At 36.2% G+C, this 21,077-nt stretch overlaps 2 protein-coding genes across 4 annotated transcripts in view; both read left to right on the top strand.

The window, feature by feature from the left end:
* LOC135688758 (nuclear receptor-binding protein) overlaps nt 1–21,077 on the top strand; it is a 37,138-nt gene that overhangs the window by 3,804 nt on the left and 12,257 nt on the right. Inside the window, exons 4-12 of one of the 3 annotated variants that reach the window (XM_065205740.2) lie at nt 3,679–3,738; nt 4,233–4,322; nt 4,995–5,035; nt 5,333–5,427; nt 6,181–6,261; nt 10,351–10,392; nt 12,185–12,249; nt 12,981–13,076; nt 14,471–14,554. In XM_065205740.2, the coding sequence (XP_065061812.1) occupies nt 3,679–3,738; nt 4,233–4,322; nt 4,995–5,035; nt 5,333–5,427; nt 6,181–6,261; nt 10,351–10,392; nt 12,185–12,249; nt 12,981–13,076; nt 14,471–14,554 (654 nt within the window). Of the gene's footprint in view, nt 1–3,678; nt 3,739–4,232; nt 4,323–4,994; nt 5,036–5,332; nt 5,428–6,180; nt 6,262–10,350; nt 10,468–12,184; nt 12,250–12,980; nt 13,077–14,470; nt 14,555–21,077 lie in introns of all 3 variants that reach the window. The other 2 variants (XM_065205739.2, XM_065205741.2) reach the window with 2 other exon arrangements.
* LOC148959564 (uncharacterized) lies at nt 8–3,672 on the top strand. Its single transcript, XM_089110375.1, has one exon. It carries the CDS (start codon nt 1,066–1,068, stop codon nt 3,130–3,132), a length of 2,067 nt encoding a protein of 688 aa, XP_088966501.1. The 5' UTR covers nt 8–1,065; the 3' UTR covers nt 3,133–3,672.

Here is a 21,077-nt window from a genome sequence, read left to right as displayed (position 1 = left end):
CAAAATGATTCATTTACATCAATAGAAAAACTGAGTTTCTTATTTTCCATTTGTTTGCAAATGAAAATGTCCAGTTTAGAGCATTATTATTGGTTTCTTATAATGGTAGGCCAATTGGTGAACTTTTGAAAATAATATAATTGACTATTTTTCAGTGCAAAGATATAGATTTAACACAAGCAGTAGGATTCCATGTTTCTTAAACTTAAGCAGCCCTTTTCGTTTAGCGCGTGCGATCGCACCCGCACACGCCTGCACACGCGCAAGTTAAATTGCGCGTGCTTTTCATCACACGCGCAAACAGGTGATTTTGCAGTTTTCTGTTAAGAACAAATTCCCATGGTCTCATGATTGTTTATACTTTTTCCTTGTTACTTGATTAGCACTTTTGACAACAATATGATTCTACCAATTTTCGGAAGTGATGTTTGGCTTTTGTCTTAGCGTTCGGAAATGCTCGTCTTTCAGCTAAGTCGCCATTAGCATGTTAAGTGTAATAACTGATTTCCTGTCAAAACGTAATTGTTCCCTGGAAGCAAGTGGCTGTTGGAAACAATTTTTACTTGCTCTTGTAACTTTGGAGAGTGACGACGACTTTTAAAAGATGGCTGCTAAGGGCAACAAAATTGAGTTCTCTACTTTTCAAAAGTACGTCAAATCGGAGATAATTGGTTACAAAACAGTAGATGAAAAAGGCAAAACGTTTGTTAATTTTATTTGGTGTAAGCTGTGTGCCAAGCACAAAGAAACTATCCTTGCCGATCCAACATTGAAAGGAAGTGTAAAGGCATCAGCAAAAGCGTTCATTGATGGAACTAATGTTGTCACCAAGTATCAGGTAATTAAGATTTTTTATTTTATCATTAAGAATTAGTTGTTTAATTGATATCTATGAAGTAGATATGATGCTCATTTATAACTTTGTATGTACAAACTACACAGGTCTATTTAATTGATTTTCCGAAACGTCGTTGCAAATCAATTTAATTCTAAATATAGCATCAAGACTTATTTGCTTTCTGCTCGTAGATAACAAGGCACCTGGATGAAAGTGCTGGTCATAAGATGGCAATTGAACTTGAGAGGGGGAAACCCAAAACTGAGCCCAATCTATTCCCTGACAGTGTTCTTGGTGCTGGCCCTTCACAGCCACAGGCAGATATTCTACACGAGAAAGCAACTCGAGAAGCCTATATTATCACGAGAAAGCAACTCGAATATAACCGAATGATCCGCACAGCATATGAACTAGCTTTAAATCCACAGCTTCCATTGTCTACTTTCAAGCTGCTTTTAAAGTGTCAAAGAATGAATGGTGTGAAGCTTATAGAAGGAAAGGATGATTGCAAAGCAACAGGCGAATTCTTGGATGCCATTTCAAAAGCTGTCACCGAGAAAGTTGCGGCCGTCGTTGCCAGTAAGAATGCAATGTCCCTTCTTTCAGATGGTTCACAAGCAAGGAAAACGAAATCCGACAAAGAAATGGTGCTTGTGAGAGTCGAACGCTTTGGAATTCCTGTCTATTTTGTTGTATCTCTGCTAGAAATGTCTGAATGGGGAGGAATCAATGCCGAAGCACTCAAGAGGGCTATTGACAGCATATTTGGACCCAAAGGCGACATTCCTTTGACTGATTATTTGACAAAATTGATTTCCTGTACAGCTGATGGTGCCAATGTAAACATGGGGCGAATATCCGGACTGCTGACGCGCATTGGTCACGATAGAGATTGGCTGTTAAAGATACATTGCGCAAACCACAGGATAGAACTTGCCGTTAAAGCTGCCTTCAAAGACACCAAATTTGCGCAAGTGGACGAGTTTTACCAGGCAAACTTTAACATTTTGAAAAACTCTGGAAAGCTCAGAAGTGCTGTCCAAGCTGCTGCCTCTGCGATAGGAATTGAACATTATGTGTTGTCAAAGCTCACTGGAACAAGATTTGTTGGGCATCGAAGCAAAGCCTACAAAAGATTGCTGGATATGTGGCCTGCATTTATCACAGCATACGAAAACTGCCTTGGCGATCCTTCGTATTCCAGCATCAAAAGCAAAGTCAAAGGTCTATTGGCAAAATTTGAATCTTATCAAATGCTTTGTCTTGCATCAGCATACTTGGACGTATTGGAGAAGATGATACCGGCATCTAAAATATTTGAAGAGGAAGGTCTGCTCGCTTTTGATGTCAAAAACACGATCGATCTTTCTTTGCTGGAACTGCAAGACTGTCGGGAATGTGCAGGCACAGAAGATGAGTTCCTTGACAGTTCATTGGCACGCTTCCAGACAAAATGTGAAGGTGACGGCAGTTTTTCTCTGGCATCAAACTTTTTGATTGCTGGAGAAGCGTTGAAAAAGGCTGATCAGCGCAAGACAATTCGATTTGAATTTCAAGGCATGAAACATTTAAGTGACCACACAAGGATGGAGGCCAGCAGAGAAAAGATCAAAGTTATTGGCAATTTGTGTGAAATTTCGAAGAAACGGTTTCAGGATTTTGAACACGGGATTTATCCACTAATAAGTGTGTTTGATCCAAAAACCTGGACAGAAGAAAAGGAATTTGTAAGCACCATGATTCTAGGATTAGCAAGTCATTCCAAGACTACGCTGAGCGTTGCTGGTTACGACAAGACGAAGGTTCTGAGTGAGTGGAAAATGCTGCGAAACTTTGTTAAAATATGGCTCAAAAAATCAGAAACTGCTGACTTATGGAAACACATTTTAACACACAAACGGAAAGAGTACCCAAATGTCTGTTTACTCGCAGAAATTATGTTTACTGTCAGTGGATCAAATTCGTCAGTCGAGCGGGCATTTAGCATGCTCACAAATATGCTTTCTGACAGAAGGCTTTCCATAAAACATAAAAGAATGGAATCGATTCTTAAAATTGCCGGAAATGACAAAAATTGGTCAGCAAGAGAAAAAGAAGAAATTCTCGAGAGGGCTGTCGAAATTTATTTGATGAAAAGAAGAAAAACCAAAACATCTGAACCACCACAAAAAGTGCGAATTATCCAGTTGGAAGAAAATGATGACGATTCTGTTGAGACCGCTGACATTTTTTCTGACGATGAAGAGTATGACGATTCTGACAATAGCTCGATTATTTCTGACGAGGAACTTTAATCTGTTATGTATTGATTTAATCTAGTTTTGCTCTTGCACGTATACGAGTGGCTTTTACCTTTCTTGCTCCTTTTACCAATTTTATCAGGTTGGCACTTCCAAAATTTCTAACAAGTGCGATCGCACGCGCCAATTTGTTCACATGTGCGATTTACCGCACACGCGTAATTTTGCTCACGAAAAGGACTGCTTAAGATTAAGGGTATAACAACATTAAAGGAATAAAACAATGTCAACAAATCACAGGATGCCATTCTTCACCATTTTAGAGATGAACTTTAGAAATGATGAATCTGGGCTTATTCTAATTTTATCCATTATTCTTTGTTATTACTTATCTTTGCTGATTTATAATGATTTTGAAGAGTAGAGTAGTTCTCTGCTTGTGTTTGCATTCAGTTTTAGTTATATGTTATTTTTGCTTTGTTTGATTTTGTACTGTCAGTAAGCCATGTTTGTTTGTCAATCTGCCTGTTGTTGCCTAAAGTTTTTTGGCACTTTATCTTCTTTTTCTTCCAATTATGAATATTGATTCATCTTTTTCAGCATCCAAATATTGTCAAATTTCATAAATACTGGGTTGATATGAGAGATGATCAACCAAGGGTATGCGGAACATTTTATGATTATACTTTTATGCATCCTGTAACTGTTCTTGTTAGAATATATGAACGACATTAGTGGAAAATGAATTTGAACCAGCACAAAAGTTTGCCCCACTTTAACCTTGTAGGCATCTATATTATCAAGGGAGCATTTCAAAATACAATAGGACTAAAAATGCAGAAATGACGAACTGTTGTAAGATTTCAAAGAGTTAAGACAGAGTCAAGCCAAGATTGTTAATGAGCCTTATAATAATAATAATAATAATAATAATAAGACGAATATTTATACAGGATATACACTTCAACGAGTAAAAACTGCTGTTATTAATGTGTGTCCTGTATCCTATGCCTTAATGCTAATTCCCTTGATGACCTTGAGCCTATTTTGTTATGCTAACCTTAGATTTGTTCGTCAGGATTGGCTTGAGCCTGTTTTGTTAATGCTAAGCCCTTGTTTGTTTTCAATGTAACATTGATATTTTGTTTAAACAGCTTATATTCATCACTGAATTCATGACGTCTGGTTCACTGACACAGTTCCTGAAAAAGACAAAGTCAAATAACAAGACACTGAATCTCAAGGTTTCATCATTCATAAATCCTTTATACATTTATGATTATTAGTTGATTATAATCATAATAGATATAGCTGCAAATATCATATAGCTCAAGTTATTAAAATTCAGTACTTTTTGGAAATTTTAAAAGATTAATTGCAGATATATTTTGTAGCTATTTAGTTGCTTGTCAGAGGCAGTACTTGCTACCTATTGAAATATTTCTTGTTTCTAAACCAAACGCATGAAATATATGCAATGTAAGGCCTATCCAATTATGCTACCTAGATATGCAGCATCAATTTATCTTCTTTATTTTTTCATTAATTTCTCGTAAATTTTTTTACATTGTCCAAAGGATTTTATTCTCAAGGTTAGTGACAGAGAGAGCATTTAGAATTTCTTTTTGAAGGGGGGGGGGGGGGGGGTTACATCATGGCCGTTTTGTCACGTATCAGTTCTAGCAAAAAGGGCACTGTGATTGTAAAGAGGCTTAACAGGCACTTGCAAAAACGTGGGGGAGGTGCCCTCATGCCCCCAGTTTATATGGCTATCCACAAAACCTGTTTTATGTTTTTACTGTAAACGAGTTGGATTCACATCTTATTGTAATTTCAATTCGTTTAGAACGGTTAAATGTTTTTTTAATGCACATTGTTTCAATAACTTTGCTCTCAACTTTTTATTTTGTCCCTAGGCTTGGAAGCGATGGTGCAAACAGATCTTATCAGCGCTGAGGTTGGTTTATTTTCCACAATGGAAAGTTCTTAATATCTATTTTTCAGTTTATGCTTACAATCAAGATCAAAACATTACTTTCCGTAAAATCAATGCTTGCTTGATAATATTCCATGAACAGTTGCTGCGAAAATCAGATGCTCAATATCATAAGAATGCCTTCTCCTCTACTATGAATCTCTACTTCCTCGGACTTTAAGCCTCGTTGTTCCAAGTTGAACTTAAACGGGTATGATATATCGAACTAGTTTGAGTTCCTCGTGTGAATAGAATCTAACTTGGATTTTTCGTCAACAGCTACCTACACGGCTGTGACCCACCAATTGTCCATGGAAACCTAAGCTGCGACACAATATTTATACAGCACAATGGATTAATGAAAATAGGCACAGGTAAGGCAAAGATATGACATTACTTAACATCAGTTCTTCTGAACAAGAACTTCAGAATAGGGAAGTCTCAATAATTGCTTTGGAAAGGCTGGACAAGAACTTCAGAATAATTGCTTTGGAAAGGCTGGTACACCCACATATGCAATAGCGGACACCTGGGGGGACACACAAACGATTTAATATTTTTGAGGACAATGGTCTTTGTTCTCAGTTAATGGACAAATGCGACTTCATCTTTTCAAAAATGATATTAATTCAACCAATGACCTTATTTGAAAAAAATGCCAGATTCTCTCCTACAAAATTTTGACTCCAAAATTTCAAAAAATAGGTTCTAGGTTAAAGTACTGGCCAGAAATTGAGATTTTGCAATCTTTCTCCTCTCAGTTTAAAGTAGATGTCAGTGTTTTTAGGAGGTAGGTCTCAACATGGAATGTGTGATTTGCTGGGTGCCATTGGGGAGGTTTCTTGGGGGTATGAATCGCAAGGTTACGAGGGTTAACACGTTGTCCTACATGCTACCTAGCATGTGTTAAGACATGAAGACTTCATAGTTTTATCAAGAATTGTAAGTACAATTTTTATATCGGTTCTGGCTTTGCTATAAATTTGACAAAGCTTCACAGAAAGAGATTGTGTAAGGGATGAGTTTAGTATAGCGAATTGGATCTAATTTGAGCACATTTTTATATATTTTCCATGAATATCTGGATGAATGTTGAATATATTTTAAATCAATTGCAAAATTTACAGTTGCCCCAGAATCGATACATCGACACGTGAAAACATGCAAACAGGAAGCAAAAAATATGCATTTTGTCGCTCCAGAATATGGTGAGTGTTTTTTTTCTCAAAACCTTTGATGCCACTTTCTGTTTGGCGTACAGGCTGTTAAACCATCTCATTGAAGTACTAACTTCTAATGAGATAGTGAAGGTTTTTCGTAAACAAACCTCATTGTAAATGTATTGTGTTCATAGTAAGACAAAGAGGCGCTACTTATATTGATAGAATAGATTACTGGCTACAGTCAATGTCCAGAACTCTACTGCTTTGCAATTCCAATTTTCACAAAGAAATGCTTTCTTACAAACTAGCCATGACTAGGCCAGTTTGGTTGGTCCGTTAGCTGCAAAAAACATCTGTAGGAAAAATCAATGTTATTCTCTGTGCAAACAGCAACATATTGGTCTTGCAGGTAGGATAAACTAAGATTTGCTAATCAATAAGCTTTAAACCAGAGTGCCGAAAAGTTGCTAACCTTACTCCAGACAAAAACATCCCAAAAGGCAAACCTTCCTCATAAAACAATAGAAAGTGGGCGTGGCTAGGGTGTGTCATAGGATAGGAGCTTCTATTTTTTTTCGTGGACCTTTTTCCGGTCAGTGGCCGTGCGACCGTAATGTTTTCCTGACTCTGCTTTAAACTTCTTCTTCTTCTGCTATGTAAGACAAGGCAAGAAGAAAAGAGGTTTGAAAATATCTTGCTACCCAGGATCATGATTTCCTAAAACATTTAACCATAAGTTAATGTACCCCTTAAAGCTTCTGATTGTTAGGTTTACTATGAGAAGTAACGCCAAAGCTCGATTAAGCAGCTTGGTAAGGCCAAAAATCGGTTTAAAATAGGACCAGAATTAATCTCTAAAATACTTTTTGTTGATAAATTATGTTGGTATTTATTGAAACCCAACAACATTTACACTGTTGGTACCTGATTAATTGTTTATATGTCTAGCAGTATCAAAATTGCCTAACAAATGAAGAAGAATTAAGTTTTAAACCAGTGTGTCATCTCATTATTAAGGAATTTATATTAAGTCCATTTAAGATTGTTTTTCGTGTGGCGTGCACTTATTGCGTACCGGGAAGAAGCTCTTGTTCAATTTTTGACTTTTTTCATATATGATTAATATCTCCCGTGAACTAGCTTTTAACAGTTGAATCTTCTGCTACTTCCTCAGAGTTTTAACTAACATAATGGGGCGTTTCCAATGGTGCATTGCTCTAATAATTTACCTGAATTGTTGTCCAATTTGCCAAATGTCTGAAAGTAAAATCATTAACGAAAACAAGAAAGAAACTTGTACTGATAGCGCTGTTTTACTCATCCCTTAAAGGCATTGAGTCATGATAAATAGGCTTTCTCTCTAAATAAATAGGGTCATTTGGTTTCGGCGTGATCGCTGCTGTTTCATGTGATATTGGCATCCGTTGTTGACAACTTGCTATTGATGGAAACTGTTATGTTAATCAGTACGAGGTGAGTTAATGTGACCAATTCAAGGTCAACCAATAGCATCCCAGTCATGGAAATCGTGACTCAGCGGATTTTGGCACTTAGGGTATACCCAGTCTATTTATCATGACTCAATGCCTTTAAGGGAGGTGACATGTACAGGTTGTTGTGGATTGTAATGGGCGGGGTATAGGGGATGTGGAGTAGCAGCTGGATTATGGGAAAGAATAGGGTGGGATTATAAGATGGTATCTGAAGGCTCTCAAGTGAACATGGAAGAAAAGAGGGCTTGGAGGAATGTGTTTTGGTTATGCGTTTTGGAGTAAGAGCTGTCGATTAAGGGTTTTGAAGGAAGTTTAGGGGGTGGGGTAGCCTTGAATAGACAGCGAAGTTTTAACACGGAGAAGAGATAACTGCCAAGTATGCTATGATAGATTCCACCAGCATTTAATGAAGACGTCATTTCTGTCTCAAATACTGGCCAGCACACCTTCACGAGTTAGTTCCACAAACTTAATGTTTTAATTTGTTTTGAAACCAGGGACCAAATTTGGCTGTTTGTACTTCTTGAGCCGCAGATAGATTGGAGAGGGGAATGTCCTTTTCAATTTACACTGTCTGTCCAGTCTAAACCCGATGCTAAACACTTAAAAGCTTGTTAGTTTTGCTCGTTTTCTTTTATCGTAAGTGAAAAGGCATTTACGAATGCCATAATATGAGATGATGTTAAAGTGTTTTCTCCTAGCTAATTTGACGCTGGTTTTAATGCTTATATTTTAGGGTTGTCTTCTTATATATATTATAGTTCAACAAAGCTGTGAATTTTAAATGCTTTTTAAACATAATTTATGCATATATGCATGTAATTTCAATTCACCTAATAAGAAAAGTCGTGACAGTCAAAACGTAATCAGTCCTCTGTTATCCATTTACATAAACCATCTTATACGATTTTTGTAAACAGCAGTTTCACCCATAAACGCTTAAAATCACGCGATATTCATAAGACCTTCAGGGTTAACTTTAAGTCGAACTGTATGGTTTCAGCTCTTTTATACATGCGTCTTATAACTCTTTGACATTCCATTCAGTCTTAAAGGTATAGCTAAGCTACCTGCCTATTTTAAAATGAGTTCATTTCACTAATTTCAGTTTTTTGTTGATGAATTTACCTTTAATTCTTGTCAAAGATTCCCATAACGCCTTTTGTATATTTGATTATTAATTCTAACATGTTAATTCATTCCTTTTTTTGAAGCCCAAGCATTATGCTTGCTTTGACTTTTTATTGCAAACATGTTTTTATTTTCCCTTCATCTTTTCTTATTTCTTTTTTCGTATTTTTGTTATCGATCTGTCATGAGACGGCCATTTTGCATTTGCATGTAGACAAATTGGGAATTTTCAGCACATGCATAAAATGATTTATTTGCACTTCTCACTTCACAACAGCTTTAACCTTTGATAGCTTGATGCTTAGAGTCTTTCAAACTTAGCATGTCCCTGAAAATGTTTCACACAACTTTGTATTACTGACATTATTAATCTTCAATTCAAAAAATCCATTTTCCAATGTAATATTATTTAAGCTGGTGTTATGATGCTTGAATTATAATCAAATATTTCAGAGCTTTTTTGCTGAAACAGGAGTGTTTTATTGCTAATGATCCAAAGCATGCTTAGATAAAACATTGAGTTGTTAAAACTTTCAAATTGTTGTTTCAATCAAAAGTGTGTTAATATGGCACCTCAACACCAAGATTCCTTACTTACTATATTTATAAATAACTATACCCTATTTATCGTACACAACCAACGTTTCGTTATACCTGAACAGGTTTCGATTTGATTTCGGACCTTAAAAAGAATGTTCTTCAATTTTTTTATTTCATTGGATTGGCCAATAGTATTCAAGTAACACAAATAAAAATTAATACTTTTTGTTTGTTGGGTGAGTTAGGCAAATATTAAGTTGCCTCTAGCATTGGTAGTGATAACGGATAGTTTATAGGTGACTACACCCCCTGGTTTTCGTTGAAATATAGCCTTCCAAAAAACCTAAAGAGCGCTTTTAAAAGGAACTTGCTCGGAATTTTTGTAGAAAGGGCGCACTTTTATAGTGGACTAGGGCCTGGTTCCGGAGCTTTGTCGTAGATTACTATCCCTTCGTTACCCACAAGTTCCATGACAGCTGGTGCTTCCACTCCTGCCTAGTATAAGGGACATTTGGTAATGATCTTTTCTTTGTTGCTATCGATACAAGCTGCAATATACTGGGTCCACCCGTTTCGCCTAACATGGAGGTGTTGAGGCGTCATTTGTATACAAAATAATTAATTTAACGTTAAACTATAATGCCTTAATTACATAAGCAATTGCGTTCTTAAATAGTCTACTTAAAGTCTTAAAACTTTATTTAAAACCCCCAGTTTTAATAATCTCGATGAAAATTGCTCGCTTTCCTGTAGCTAACATCAGATCGTTCTATAACTTTGCCAGAATGTCTCGTTTTTGCTCTACGATACTTTTTTTACAAAATAAAGGTTTTTTTGTTGCTCCAAAGTTAACGATTTAACGAATCGATTTGAAATCGACTTTTTCCTGTCTCCGTATCACAGAACAGAAACGAGACTTTCGACCTCGTCTTAATGTCTTTACTGATTTTCATGTTCTCTTCCCAATTAGATGGACAGACATTGTATTCGGCTCTGTCGTCGCCTGAATATGGTAGGGTGAATTTGCATATTTATCCAATTCATTCAGCCTTCAACTGCACTAACATACTTTCCGTTAGAGAAAAAGGTGACTTCCTACCATTGTTGACATCTTCATTGGGGAATTGTTGGTGTAATAAACCTTCCTTGGGTTAATTTGGTGGAATCTCACTCACTCTCGTTGCTTCTTTGCGTAAACGTTTTGCCATCACCTCATAACCTTCTTATTGCCATTAACTAGTTTGACTACCCTGTGACATAAGTACCCGCTCATTTTTAAACCACCTATGATAAACTTTATGCAAGTGTTCTCGCTAAAGTAATCATTTTCACTACCACTTAAATACCATACGTTTGCCTCTAGTCAATGTTACCACTATACGATGCAGGTAACAACTTGGGTGCAAAATTATCCAAGCACCTTCTTGGGCGTATTACTTGAAGTGACTACAACTTTATCATACGGATCCTATTTGCAGACATTTCCATATAGTTGTCCTTTTTGCTACCATTCTTTCATCAAGAAGTAGTCCTGCTATTCAGCATTTGATTAAGTGTCTTGCCATATGCCCCATGGTACACCAACTTTTTGCTCCCGTTCTTGGGTATTCACAATCTCCTTATTTCATGTTACTTTGGAAAAGGGACATGTTTTATATTCAATGTTCTATTTACTTGAGAGAGCAGTCAATGGCAATGATATTCTCTGTAAGGATAGCCTAAGGAAATTAGAAGCACTTTCATTTTATGACAGGAATTCTATGCCAACCCAGAATTAAACCATGACACATCCCTTTTGTTCTAAGCCACTACAGAACTATCAGTTCACCTTCAACCCTTTAACACAAATTTCTTGGGGTTTCTGTAAGCACCAATGTTGGGTTTATTGTAAAGATAGTACTAGGTTTGGAAACAAATCTACTTTCATCTTGATCTTCAATTACAATATTTTTCTCTATTTTCCAAATATGTAATTGTATAAGGCACATATATTAATGCATTTGTAACATTATTGCAAGCCCCATTAGTTGTTTTAACAACGCCCACTTTTCCATTACTGTGGAATGAGCTGATGATAATGATGATGATACGGCCTCTCCCTCTACTTGAAAGGTATCCTTTTATAACTTGAAGATAGTTTATGATACGCAGATTGCTCTAATATAAATGACTAAAGTAAATCAAAATTCCCTTGCTCAAACTAATAAATCCAACTATGTTCACATTCAACATTAAACATTGCTCAGTACACCTTGACCTATATGCAAAATTTGTTAATATGTATATTTTACCTGGCTTATGAACATTGTGTTGTCCCTCTTTCCAGCTTAATATCAATTCCTGTTGTCATTTTACAGCCATGTGTGTTCCCTCAGTTCATTTTCGGGTCACCCGTAATAGCCAACCATAATGTGTGTAGCCATAAATTATAATGTATGATATAGAAAACACAGTCACCTTTGATATAAACATATTTTGCTTCAATCTTATTATAAAATAGCTAAATTAGCGATGTGACCCGCTGCAAAGCTCCTTCCTTTTATAATCTAGTTGGGTGCAATAAGATCCTCGAATAACAAAAATATGAGAATAAATGTTTAATAAAGTTAAGAGGATATGAATTAAATTTTAGTTTCAAAAGTCAAACTCATTTCAAAAGTTAAATAGTCTCTTGGAATTAGCTTTCTGAATAAGTTTGGAACCAATCTGACTGGAAATAGGTTTAAGGAAATTTGGTGTTATAATCCTGACCTGCATCCTCATTTTCATGCAGCCTCTTATTTGTTTCATCGTCTCTCTTACAGGGCTCCCTGGTACTATTGTCAATTGTGCAGCTGATATATATTCCTTCGGAATGGTTGCCTTAGAGGTAAGTATGTATCCGTTGGCACGGTGTAATAATCATCACGTTACAAGGCCCGTCTTTTCATTTAGACAGCTTGGAATCTCTCTGCATGAAGGCAATCGATGAAGCCCATTCCCTCTTGAACCCTTTAACTTTACGAAGGATTAGCAGCGCTGATTAGACAAAAACAAGGACCCAATCAATGCATCATTCTTCCGGTCACGTTACAAGGCCGTCTTTTCATGTAGACAGCTTGGAAACCCTCTGCATGAAGGAAAAAAGCTTGATTGGCGTCAATTAAAGGAACTCTTTCTCTCTTAAACAGTTTAACTTTGCGAAGGCTAGTAGTAGCTGATTGGACAAAAACAAAGACCAAATCAATGCACCGTTTTTTTGTCGCGTTATGCTCAATCTGCATCTAGATTTAAATTTCCGCTAACCTTTTGGAGATAATCCAGCGTTTTATACCATTAAACGTTTCGAGCAAAAATTATTCCTTGTTACAATGCATTACATTTCTAATTGCTATTTTTAAATGTTTAATTTTGAATAGTTTTTCGAATTTGTTTTTTCTATTGTTAATGTATGTATCATAAGTTTAGTTAAGCTTTTTTTAAGTCAAAAACATTTTAGAAGGTTTTCTGCTACGACTATCCTTTTGCTTTGCAAGATCGCAAAGAATGCCAAGATGGGAATTTTTATAGAAACTGCTATAGAATAATCCTGGGCGATCATTTTCTTTCTTTTTATTTCAGTTAGCAGCTTTGGTGCTGGAAACTGCAGATGGGAAATTTGTCACGCCGGAATCTATTCAGGAATCACTCGATAGAATCGACGATGCAAAACAGAAGGTTTTTATTTCTTGATCTTTAGCAGTTTTTTCGTTAAGGCAATTAGCAATTATTGTTTGAACGATAAATACGGATTCGTTTGGTGGCCATACCAGAAATGCATCTTTCGCTCTTAAGTGTACAGATAAGAAAACGATTACGAGGGCATATGGAAATGGCTGCTATTATATGTGTAACCGCTAAAGCTCTGTCGAGGGGAGATAAGAAAACGCGGGTTTACGATTGTATTGTGCATTTTGAGATTATCTAATAAGCCTACAACGGCTTGCAAAGAGTAGGGAGACAAATTTGTCATAATTGCTGCTAAAGTATCTGAAGAATGCATTTTGAATTTACATATTCAAGCCAACTTGAAAAGCCGGGCATTAGAGAAAACTGAAAATTGCGTGACCATAGGATATAGGCCACACTTTTAGTTTAAACAAAGGAAAATTCACATTTTACATGATTCGTTGGAATGAGAAAATTTTTTTGTAGTAAATTGTTAAAAGAAAATTGTTGAAAAAAGCAACCCATTTATGGCTGTGTCTCCCGGCTTTCTGCGAGGCTTGGCGTTTTAAGATTCTTCAAAGGCTACTTATTAAAGATTCTAAATAGCCCTAATGCCCCATTGTCCAAAAAGGCCCTTAGAAACAGGGGCGGACACTTGGCCAAATATTGGGGGGGGGGGGGGGGCAAGCCTATTGTTTTAATAAGATGACGGCCATTTCCCATTGTTTTAGAACAAAAGACCATTGTCCTTTAAAGTATTGGGGGCGGTCGCCCCCCCTCGCCCCTCAAGTGTCCGCCACTGCTTAGAAAAAGCTGCATGTTTTTCAACATGTCTGCCGCATCTGATGTTTTGAGTGTTCTTCCAAAGAACAGTTCTATACGGAAGAAGCATAATGCATTTCCGTACACGTTTCCGCGACGGCTGAAATATTTATTCACAATAGCAAAGAGGCTCCAGTTGGAGATTTCTTCAATTGTACAATGAAATAATTTCCAGGTTTTGCGCTGTTGAGCAGATCTGAAGACGGCTTTGTGTCTTTAGAACGTTATTGATGACAGTCATCCTCTATTGTGTTAATACTTTCAGACCATCTTCTTCTCTTTATTAATATCAAGATTTATTGGACATCCTCATGAAAGACACTTAGTTTAGCCTTATTACCTCTCAGACGCTTTTATCCTTGATTTAGGATTACATGGTACAATTGTAGACCGCATATTGCGTAAAAAGAACTACTATATAACTAACATCAGCCTACGGATAACAGTAAGCTTGATTTCGTTAATGAATATAAATCACTATTGTCAAGGAGTCTCTAATCATACAGTATTTACACATCTAGTTTTCTCAAGACTGCTACCTGCAAAAGATGTTGTCTAGCCTTCTATTTTTCTCATTTCAGGACTTTGTCAGACAGTGTCTTCAAAAAGATCCACCTAATCGACCATCGGTAAAAGACCTCCTTCTACACGAGATTTTACTCGAGGTTTGTGTTATTTTCGTTCACAATTTATCTTAACTTTGCATATAACCTTGAATAATCTGTCCAGAGCGAATGAACAAGATTTGTTCTTGGCTGGGCTTTATTTAACAAGAAACGAAAGGTAGGGAATATCATGTCAGTTGCAGTATGAAATGGTGATAATTTCTTGTTGCAGTTTATGATGTAGTTAGAATAAGTCAGTTTTTTACTTAAAATTGATATTTACTTTATACAGAAAATGAATATTATCAAGGTTCATTATAATGTATAATATCGTTCACATGCAAAATAGGACTATAACAGATAAAACACGAGTAATACTTCTCATGGACAAAGGGCGAAAGGGGATTCATTTCGTAGGTGAGGCTTTTTCCCGACATGAAGTGTTGTTTTGCATAGTCAAGGATATTCAGCTTTCCGGGCTTGAAAGGTTTTATACATATTCTCAGCCATCATTCGCCTATTGACAGCTTTGGCTACGTAATATCTAATTCTCCGTTAGATGCCGCAGTGTCTCAACAAACTCTCTTACAGATCTTGGTGAAGTTTTATATAGCGAAACAGAGAGACAGTCTTATTCAGTCTCATATATAGACAGTCTTATATCAGACTGCAATGTAGATCTAGAGAGACCTGTACATCATCTGCATGTAGCTTTACACCTTAGCTGGTTGTCTTTAAAGGGTCTTTTTGTAAATGCGTTAGGATATCGGGTTTGAATTGATTTGAGATCAGCAACGTAGGATATAGTTTCTTTCTTAGAAGAACACTAGCCAGAAAAGGCAACGTTTGGTGCTTAGTAGGAGTTTATAGCGTAAAAAGGATTAAAGAAACAGTTTGAGACAGTTTTCTGCTAAGAGTACTTCACAAAACCCCAAAGATGCATGGTGTACTCTTGTGGATTTTTTTGACTTGGCCTCAAACATTACACTCTTTTTTTGTAAGAACCAGTAAATTTAGTTCAGGCTAAGCGTTCTTAATTTTTTCGAAAATCTTAGGCCGGATTGTTCTTAATTTGTTCTTAAATAATTAGGGTGTAAGCAGTGCGAGTGCTAGCTTTTAAGCTCTAGGGAGGTGTTCAGGCCTCATTTGCCAACGTAAAGAGTGTCATCCTCATCCTCAGCCTCATCTTGTTCTTACTTTTTTCTTAACTTTTGACCAATTTTTGAGGCTCGTGTTCTTATAAAATTGTTCTTATAACAAAATAAAGTGTGTTTGAAATCAAGACCACGCAGGAGTACAAGCCATGGGAAATGAAAGTTGATAGGCAGATGTGGCACTTTGTTTGACTAGACTTCAATCTTCTCTTCTTTGTTGCCTAAAACAATTAGGCCGACGCTGTTTCATTTTGCTTCCAAAGAAAGGCGCATGTTTAAATTCAACAGTTCTATTGGTACATATATTTTGAGATCTTTTAAAACTCAGTGTATTTTGACGTAATTAAAACGTAATACATCACCTTGAAAATATGTACCTAAATTTTTACCATGGTGTTATTGCTGCCTGTAAATATGGTGCAAAGTTTGAACAGTTTGAATTTTTGGCTTTATTCTTGTACAAAGGTTTTAAAACTTCGTGGCTTTTCTTGTTCCAATTTGAGTTATCGGAGACTCCAAAGTAATGGGGAAGGTTCAAGAAACGCAAAAGCACTTCGGGGTAACGTAGTTTCCAGTTATCATCTGTTCGAGTTTTTGGGTGTTCGAGTTTTCGCGTGTTCGAGGTATCGGGACTATACTGTAATTCTTTGCTATATAATCATCTTTAGTATATTTACTCGTGTGTCTTTTAAGAAACCACTAATATGAATTTCCAACAGCCTTTTTTCTGAAAATTTTGAAAACGAAATTTAAATTTCCTAAGGTAAAACAAGAAATGAAAGCTTCCTGAGGTGAGCCTTTTCCCTCAGATTTCTGTTTAAGACGTGGTTTTAAAATATCTGTATGTACAATCATCCCTAAAAGCTATGTATAAAGCTTTGACTAAAATACGAAGCTGTATGAAACTTTTGGACTTCAATGTTTGACACATTTTACTAGTAGGTTCTGTTCAACAACCAACAACAGTTTGTTGTTCTTTATAATGATGACTATTTTCTGAATTCTCGTAACTCAAGAATGGGAAACATGGTGGGGTTAAGTTTTCTGAGATAGTTGTTTTACTAAAATAATCAGGAAGCTCTGCAAATAAACTACTTTGCAAAACAAAGACTAAAATATACCAAAACGTGAAGATTTGTGAAGATTATTGCTTTTTTGCTATTGTTTTGCAACAGTGTTAGACAATAGCAATATTGTTTTCTAACACTATTTTTTTTGTAAGAGCACAGTTTATAAGAATGTCGAGGCCTGATTTGCCAAAAATAAGCTTGTAATAATTGTGTTTGAAAATTTACTTTGGTGTTAGCAAAACAGACCAGAGTTTGCCAGCCAGTCAACCCTGCTACTGATATTTAGTGGTCGTAAAACCAATCGATCTTATATAGTTAAAGACAGTTCTATTTTAGAATGAAAACAGCATTAAAAACATTTGAACCTCAACTTAACGGAAAAATAAGAATATCGGCAAAAATTGTTATAAAAATAAGGTTCTTATAAAAGCTGTACGCAACTGGGTTGGTATAAAAGGACCGTTCGAAGTTGCCTCTGTAAGTTTCATGCATAATTTCAGAACAAAATATTCTTTGGATGGTGCTACATTTTCGAAATTTTTGAAAATTTCCAAGGGTTTGTTTCTTATTAACGGTAGGAATAGACGACTTGCTACCGGGAAATGCCTGACACTTAATTATTCTTGCTTTATCTCAACATCCCACTAGATCAATTTTCGAAATTTTCCAAAATCCTTTAAAATTTTTACTGGTATTACGAGCAGTTATTGAGATTTTAACAATTCCAAAATGCTTTTTGTTTTTCGGTTTGTTTAAAAATGCTGTTTAAGGATATTTTTTATTTCATGTTTAAAAATAGTTCCGTGCATGCAGGAAAAACGTCTAATTTTGTTTGAAAACCAACTTTCATAATTGAGTTAAAAATGAGGTTGTTTATATTATATCATTGTCAAAATATGTTGGCGCTTTGCAAATTCAAAGTTGATTCATAAGCAGATCATTTTTTGAGCTTTAATATTGCCAGCTAGTCAATGGCTTGTCTACTTTCCGTCTAGTTCTTATAATTTCCGAATTTTATTATTTTATTTGTTTAATATATAGAAATGTTCAAGAGCTGTTTTCTTCCTTTATTGTCCATTAGCCAAGCAAACACACTTATTGCTACTGCAAACTGGATGCCTTCATCTCAAATGCTTCTTTTCAAGAACAGGCTGTGGACGCCTTATGACATTTCATTAATACATAGTACATTCTCCATCGATTTTTTCTGAAGCATTCATAGAGCTTATTAAAAGCGTGTCGCTCCACTGTTGACACGTGGATCGTTTCATTATAAAATTTTGATTTTTACACAGTAAGCTAGGAAACTTTTTACTTGAAGGACTTCAGACTCTGTTTCTCTGTCTCCTTGAATCACATTAGCCAGTTAAGGCTAATGAAATGCATAGGAAATACAGGCCTCTTCAATCTTTGATAATAAGCTTTTTGAAAAATACATTTATTATAGCAATAGAGAGAGAGGACAATTTAATGACACCTGCTCGTTAATTTCTCGTTCAATGTAAAAAATATGGCGACAATTATTTTCAACTGGTAGTGATTTTTTAAAATCAGGTTTTGCAATGTATAGAAAAAACCTGATATTTTCTTAAAGAAAGTCATTTCTTTTGTTGCATTGAAAAAAATCTTGACAGTACAGGTTTGCGTCTAGTTTTTTTGCAATCACCCGCGGCTGCTTGTGGTTCTATTAATTATTCATGACACAGACCTGCTTCAAATGAAAACTAGGCATCACCTGGTTTTCTATTTTCCTTCATATATGAGCAGATTTTCCGCAGCGATGACTTCCCATTCTAAAGATCTCTCTAATCGGTTGTCTCTGCGGCAATGGTTCTCAATGTTTACGTGCACCTCGGCTGTATCAGAATCAAGAGACCTCTTTGTTTTGCTGTAAGGCTTTCTGGCCTAGTATATCACATGCTTATGCTTTGATGGAGTAGAATAACAGGGCATTAAAAGTCACGTAAGCTTCAACCTCATTTGTTTGTTGCTGTAAATTTATTAAGAAACAAAACATTTGACTGTTTCATTCGACTTGGTTGAGTCTCAATGCTTAGTTGAACCTGGCTTTCATGTACGAAGATGCCCTTATCAAAGTTTGCTGGACAACTCTGTTCCTGTATAGTCGTTCCTATTTCATCATCATTATGAAAATCATTGCAAAATTAGATACCCATTACAAAGTTATAATCCCTTCAGCCCTTAATAATTCATCATCTGGTTGTTTTGCAGCAAACAGTTTCTCTCCCTCTTCCCCTCCTCAAATAAATTCATAAACTATTGTATTATTTCAAGCAAGGCTGATTTCTAGCACCTTTAATTAATACATATATACTTGTAATTTGTTTTTCATTTTTTATTTTTCGTATGATTAGGATGCCAATCGATTTTTCGTATTACAATAAAATTTAATCATTAATTGTCTTGTTGATGCAAAGCTGCTTGCAAATGGCGATTTCATATCACCAGGAGTCAATGGTCAGGTGGGGCGTCCCAAAGATTTTTATCGGACAAATAAAGACAGTTTTTTGGCGGTACAGAACTTGAAAATGGCTTTGAAAAAAGCAAACATTTTACAACATATTGGCTAAAAACTATTTTTCCTGACACTCCTCAGAGCATAAAACATCAGAATAAGGGTCTACAAGAACACAATGATACCCAGTTGTGGATCGAAATAGGCCAATCAGAAACGCAAGCACAAGACCGGTATAGTTGTCCAATCAGTGCTGCGTGCCTAATGAAAATTACCAGTGGAGTCCAAGAGAGAAAACAAACTTCTCTCTTGATGGTGCCGTTCCGGTTTCCTTACCACCTTGTTTCCTAGGGAGCCTTTTTGCTTACGGTTCATGTTTTCTTTTCATGTTTCTTTTCATTCTGATCTTTTCCACATTTATTCATCTTCCCACCAACCCGTTCCCTTACTGTCCCCATTTGCCTTTTCTTTCTTGTTATTCTTTGAGGTTTCTTTCTTTCTTGATCGTACACTATGTTCTTGTTTTTCCTTACTTTCCTTACTACCTTGTTTCCTAGCTAGCCTTTTCCTTCATCTCATTTTACGTCCCTTCATGTCTTTTCTTCCTCGTCATTCCTGAGTACATTTAAGCATGCACGTAGTTGTACTCGATTGGCATTTCTGTCTGTTTGCATAGCACTTGCGGAAGGCGGCCTACAATTGCAGATGGCTCAGTTCCAAAGAGGCACCTGTTTTTTGTTAATTAAGCAAAGGGCATGATATTCTTATAAAAGAAATTGTAGGATTTACTTGTATACAGTAATGTATGTTTATACTTTCATGGAATGTCTAAAAGAGAAGCAAAAATAGCCTTAGCAAAGTGGCGAAACAGCCATTGCAAACCACACCAATGTTTGCCATCCCCCCCCCCCCGTCTAATCCATCTAAATTGAGAGTTAATTCGAAACCTACATGTTACATATCAATTATGACAAAATGACTTGAATCCAGTTTTGCAAATGAATACCTTTTTTATCAACTTTAACTTCTACAACTTGAGACATTTATCACTATTACCTAATACCACGTGACTGGTTACCGGCTCTCTCGCATCCCCACACATGCAGACCAACAACAACAGCAACAACTAGTATGCAGTTGTTTACAAACAGGGCCTTTTCCTAAAAGGAAAATCTTTTGCTTGCAAGGTTTCTTTTGTATGTTTTCGATAAAGTGATGCGTGCTGTACCACCTTTTGGCCCTGGTTTCCTTCGCCACATGCTCCGTTTCTGTTACCTTTAGATGTACCATTTATTGTCCAAGAAGCTAAGCAATTACTTTAAAGGGTCTCTAAAAATGTATGAGCATAGGCTTGAAAGAATATCTACTGGGGTCTTTTCATTGACCTATGATGGAGCGTGAGAACGTTTTATTGTCCATAGCTTCTTCTTATACTGGAAACCTAACGCCTATGTTTTTGTCTGTAGTGCAGTTCAAAAGAGCTTTACCTCGCAGATGCTGTCTTAATAAAGCGCTTATCATATACAGCCTTTATTTTCTTTCAAGGCTTAGAATTCTACTTTTTGTGATCTTTTTTAAATACTTGCTCTTGTTTATAATCTCATTGCCGCGATTCTCGTTTTCTTAGGCTTTCGGATGCGCTGTTTTATATTCTGGTATGTACTTGTTTGACAAAAAATGCCAAAAGACCCTTAAAGAATTGATGCCTGTTAGCGAAGCGCCTAGAATATAGGTATTATTGGGACTTATTAGTTAGGAGTTACTATTGCAAATGGAAATACCCCCGTGGTATAGCCTGTGCTTTCGGTTTTTAGACAGTTGTAGCAAGGATATTAAGGGGGTGAATGCAATAAGTTTTGGTTTTATAGATTAGTCATATTACC

The sequence above is a fragment of the Rhopilema esculentum genome, chromosome 9 (genome assembly GCF_057945365.1).
Source record: "Rhopilema esculentum isolate cy_ngs chromosome 9, ASM5794536v1, whole genome shotgun sequence".
Lineage (NCBI taxonomy): Eukaryota > Metazoa > Cnidaria > Scyphozoa > Rhizostomeae > Rhizostomatidae > Rhopilema > Rhopilema esculentum.
Note: the sequence above shows the minus strand (reverse complement) of the source record. Positions and strands in the feature narration are given on the sequence as shown.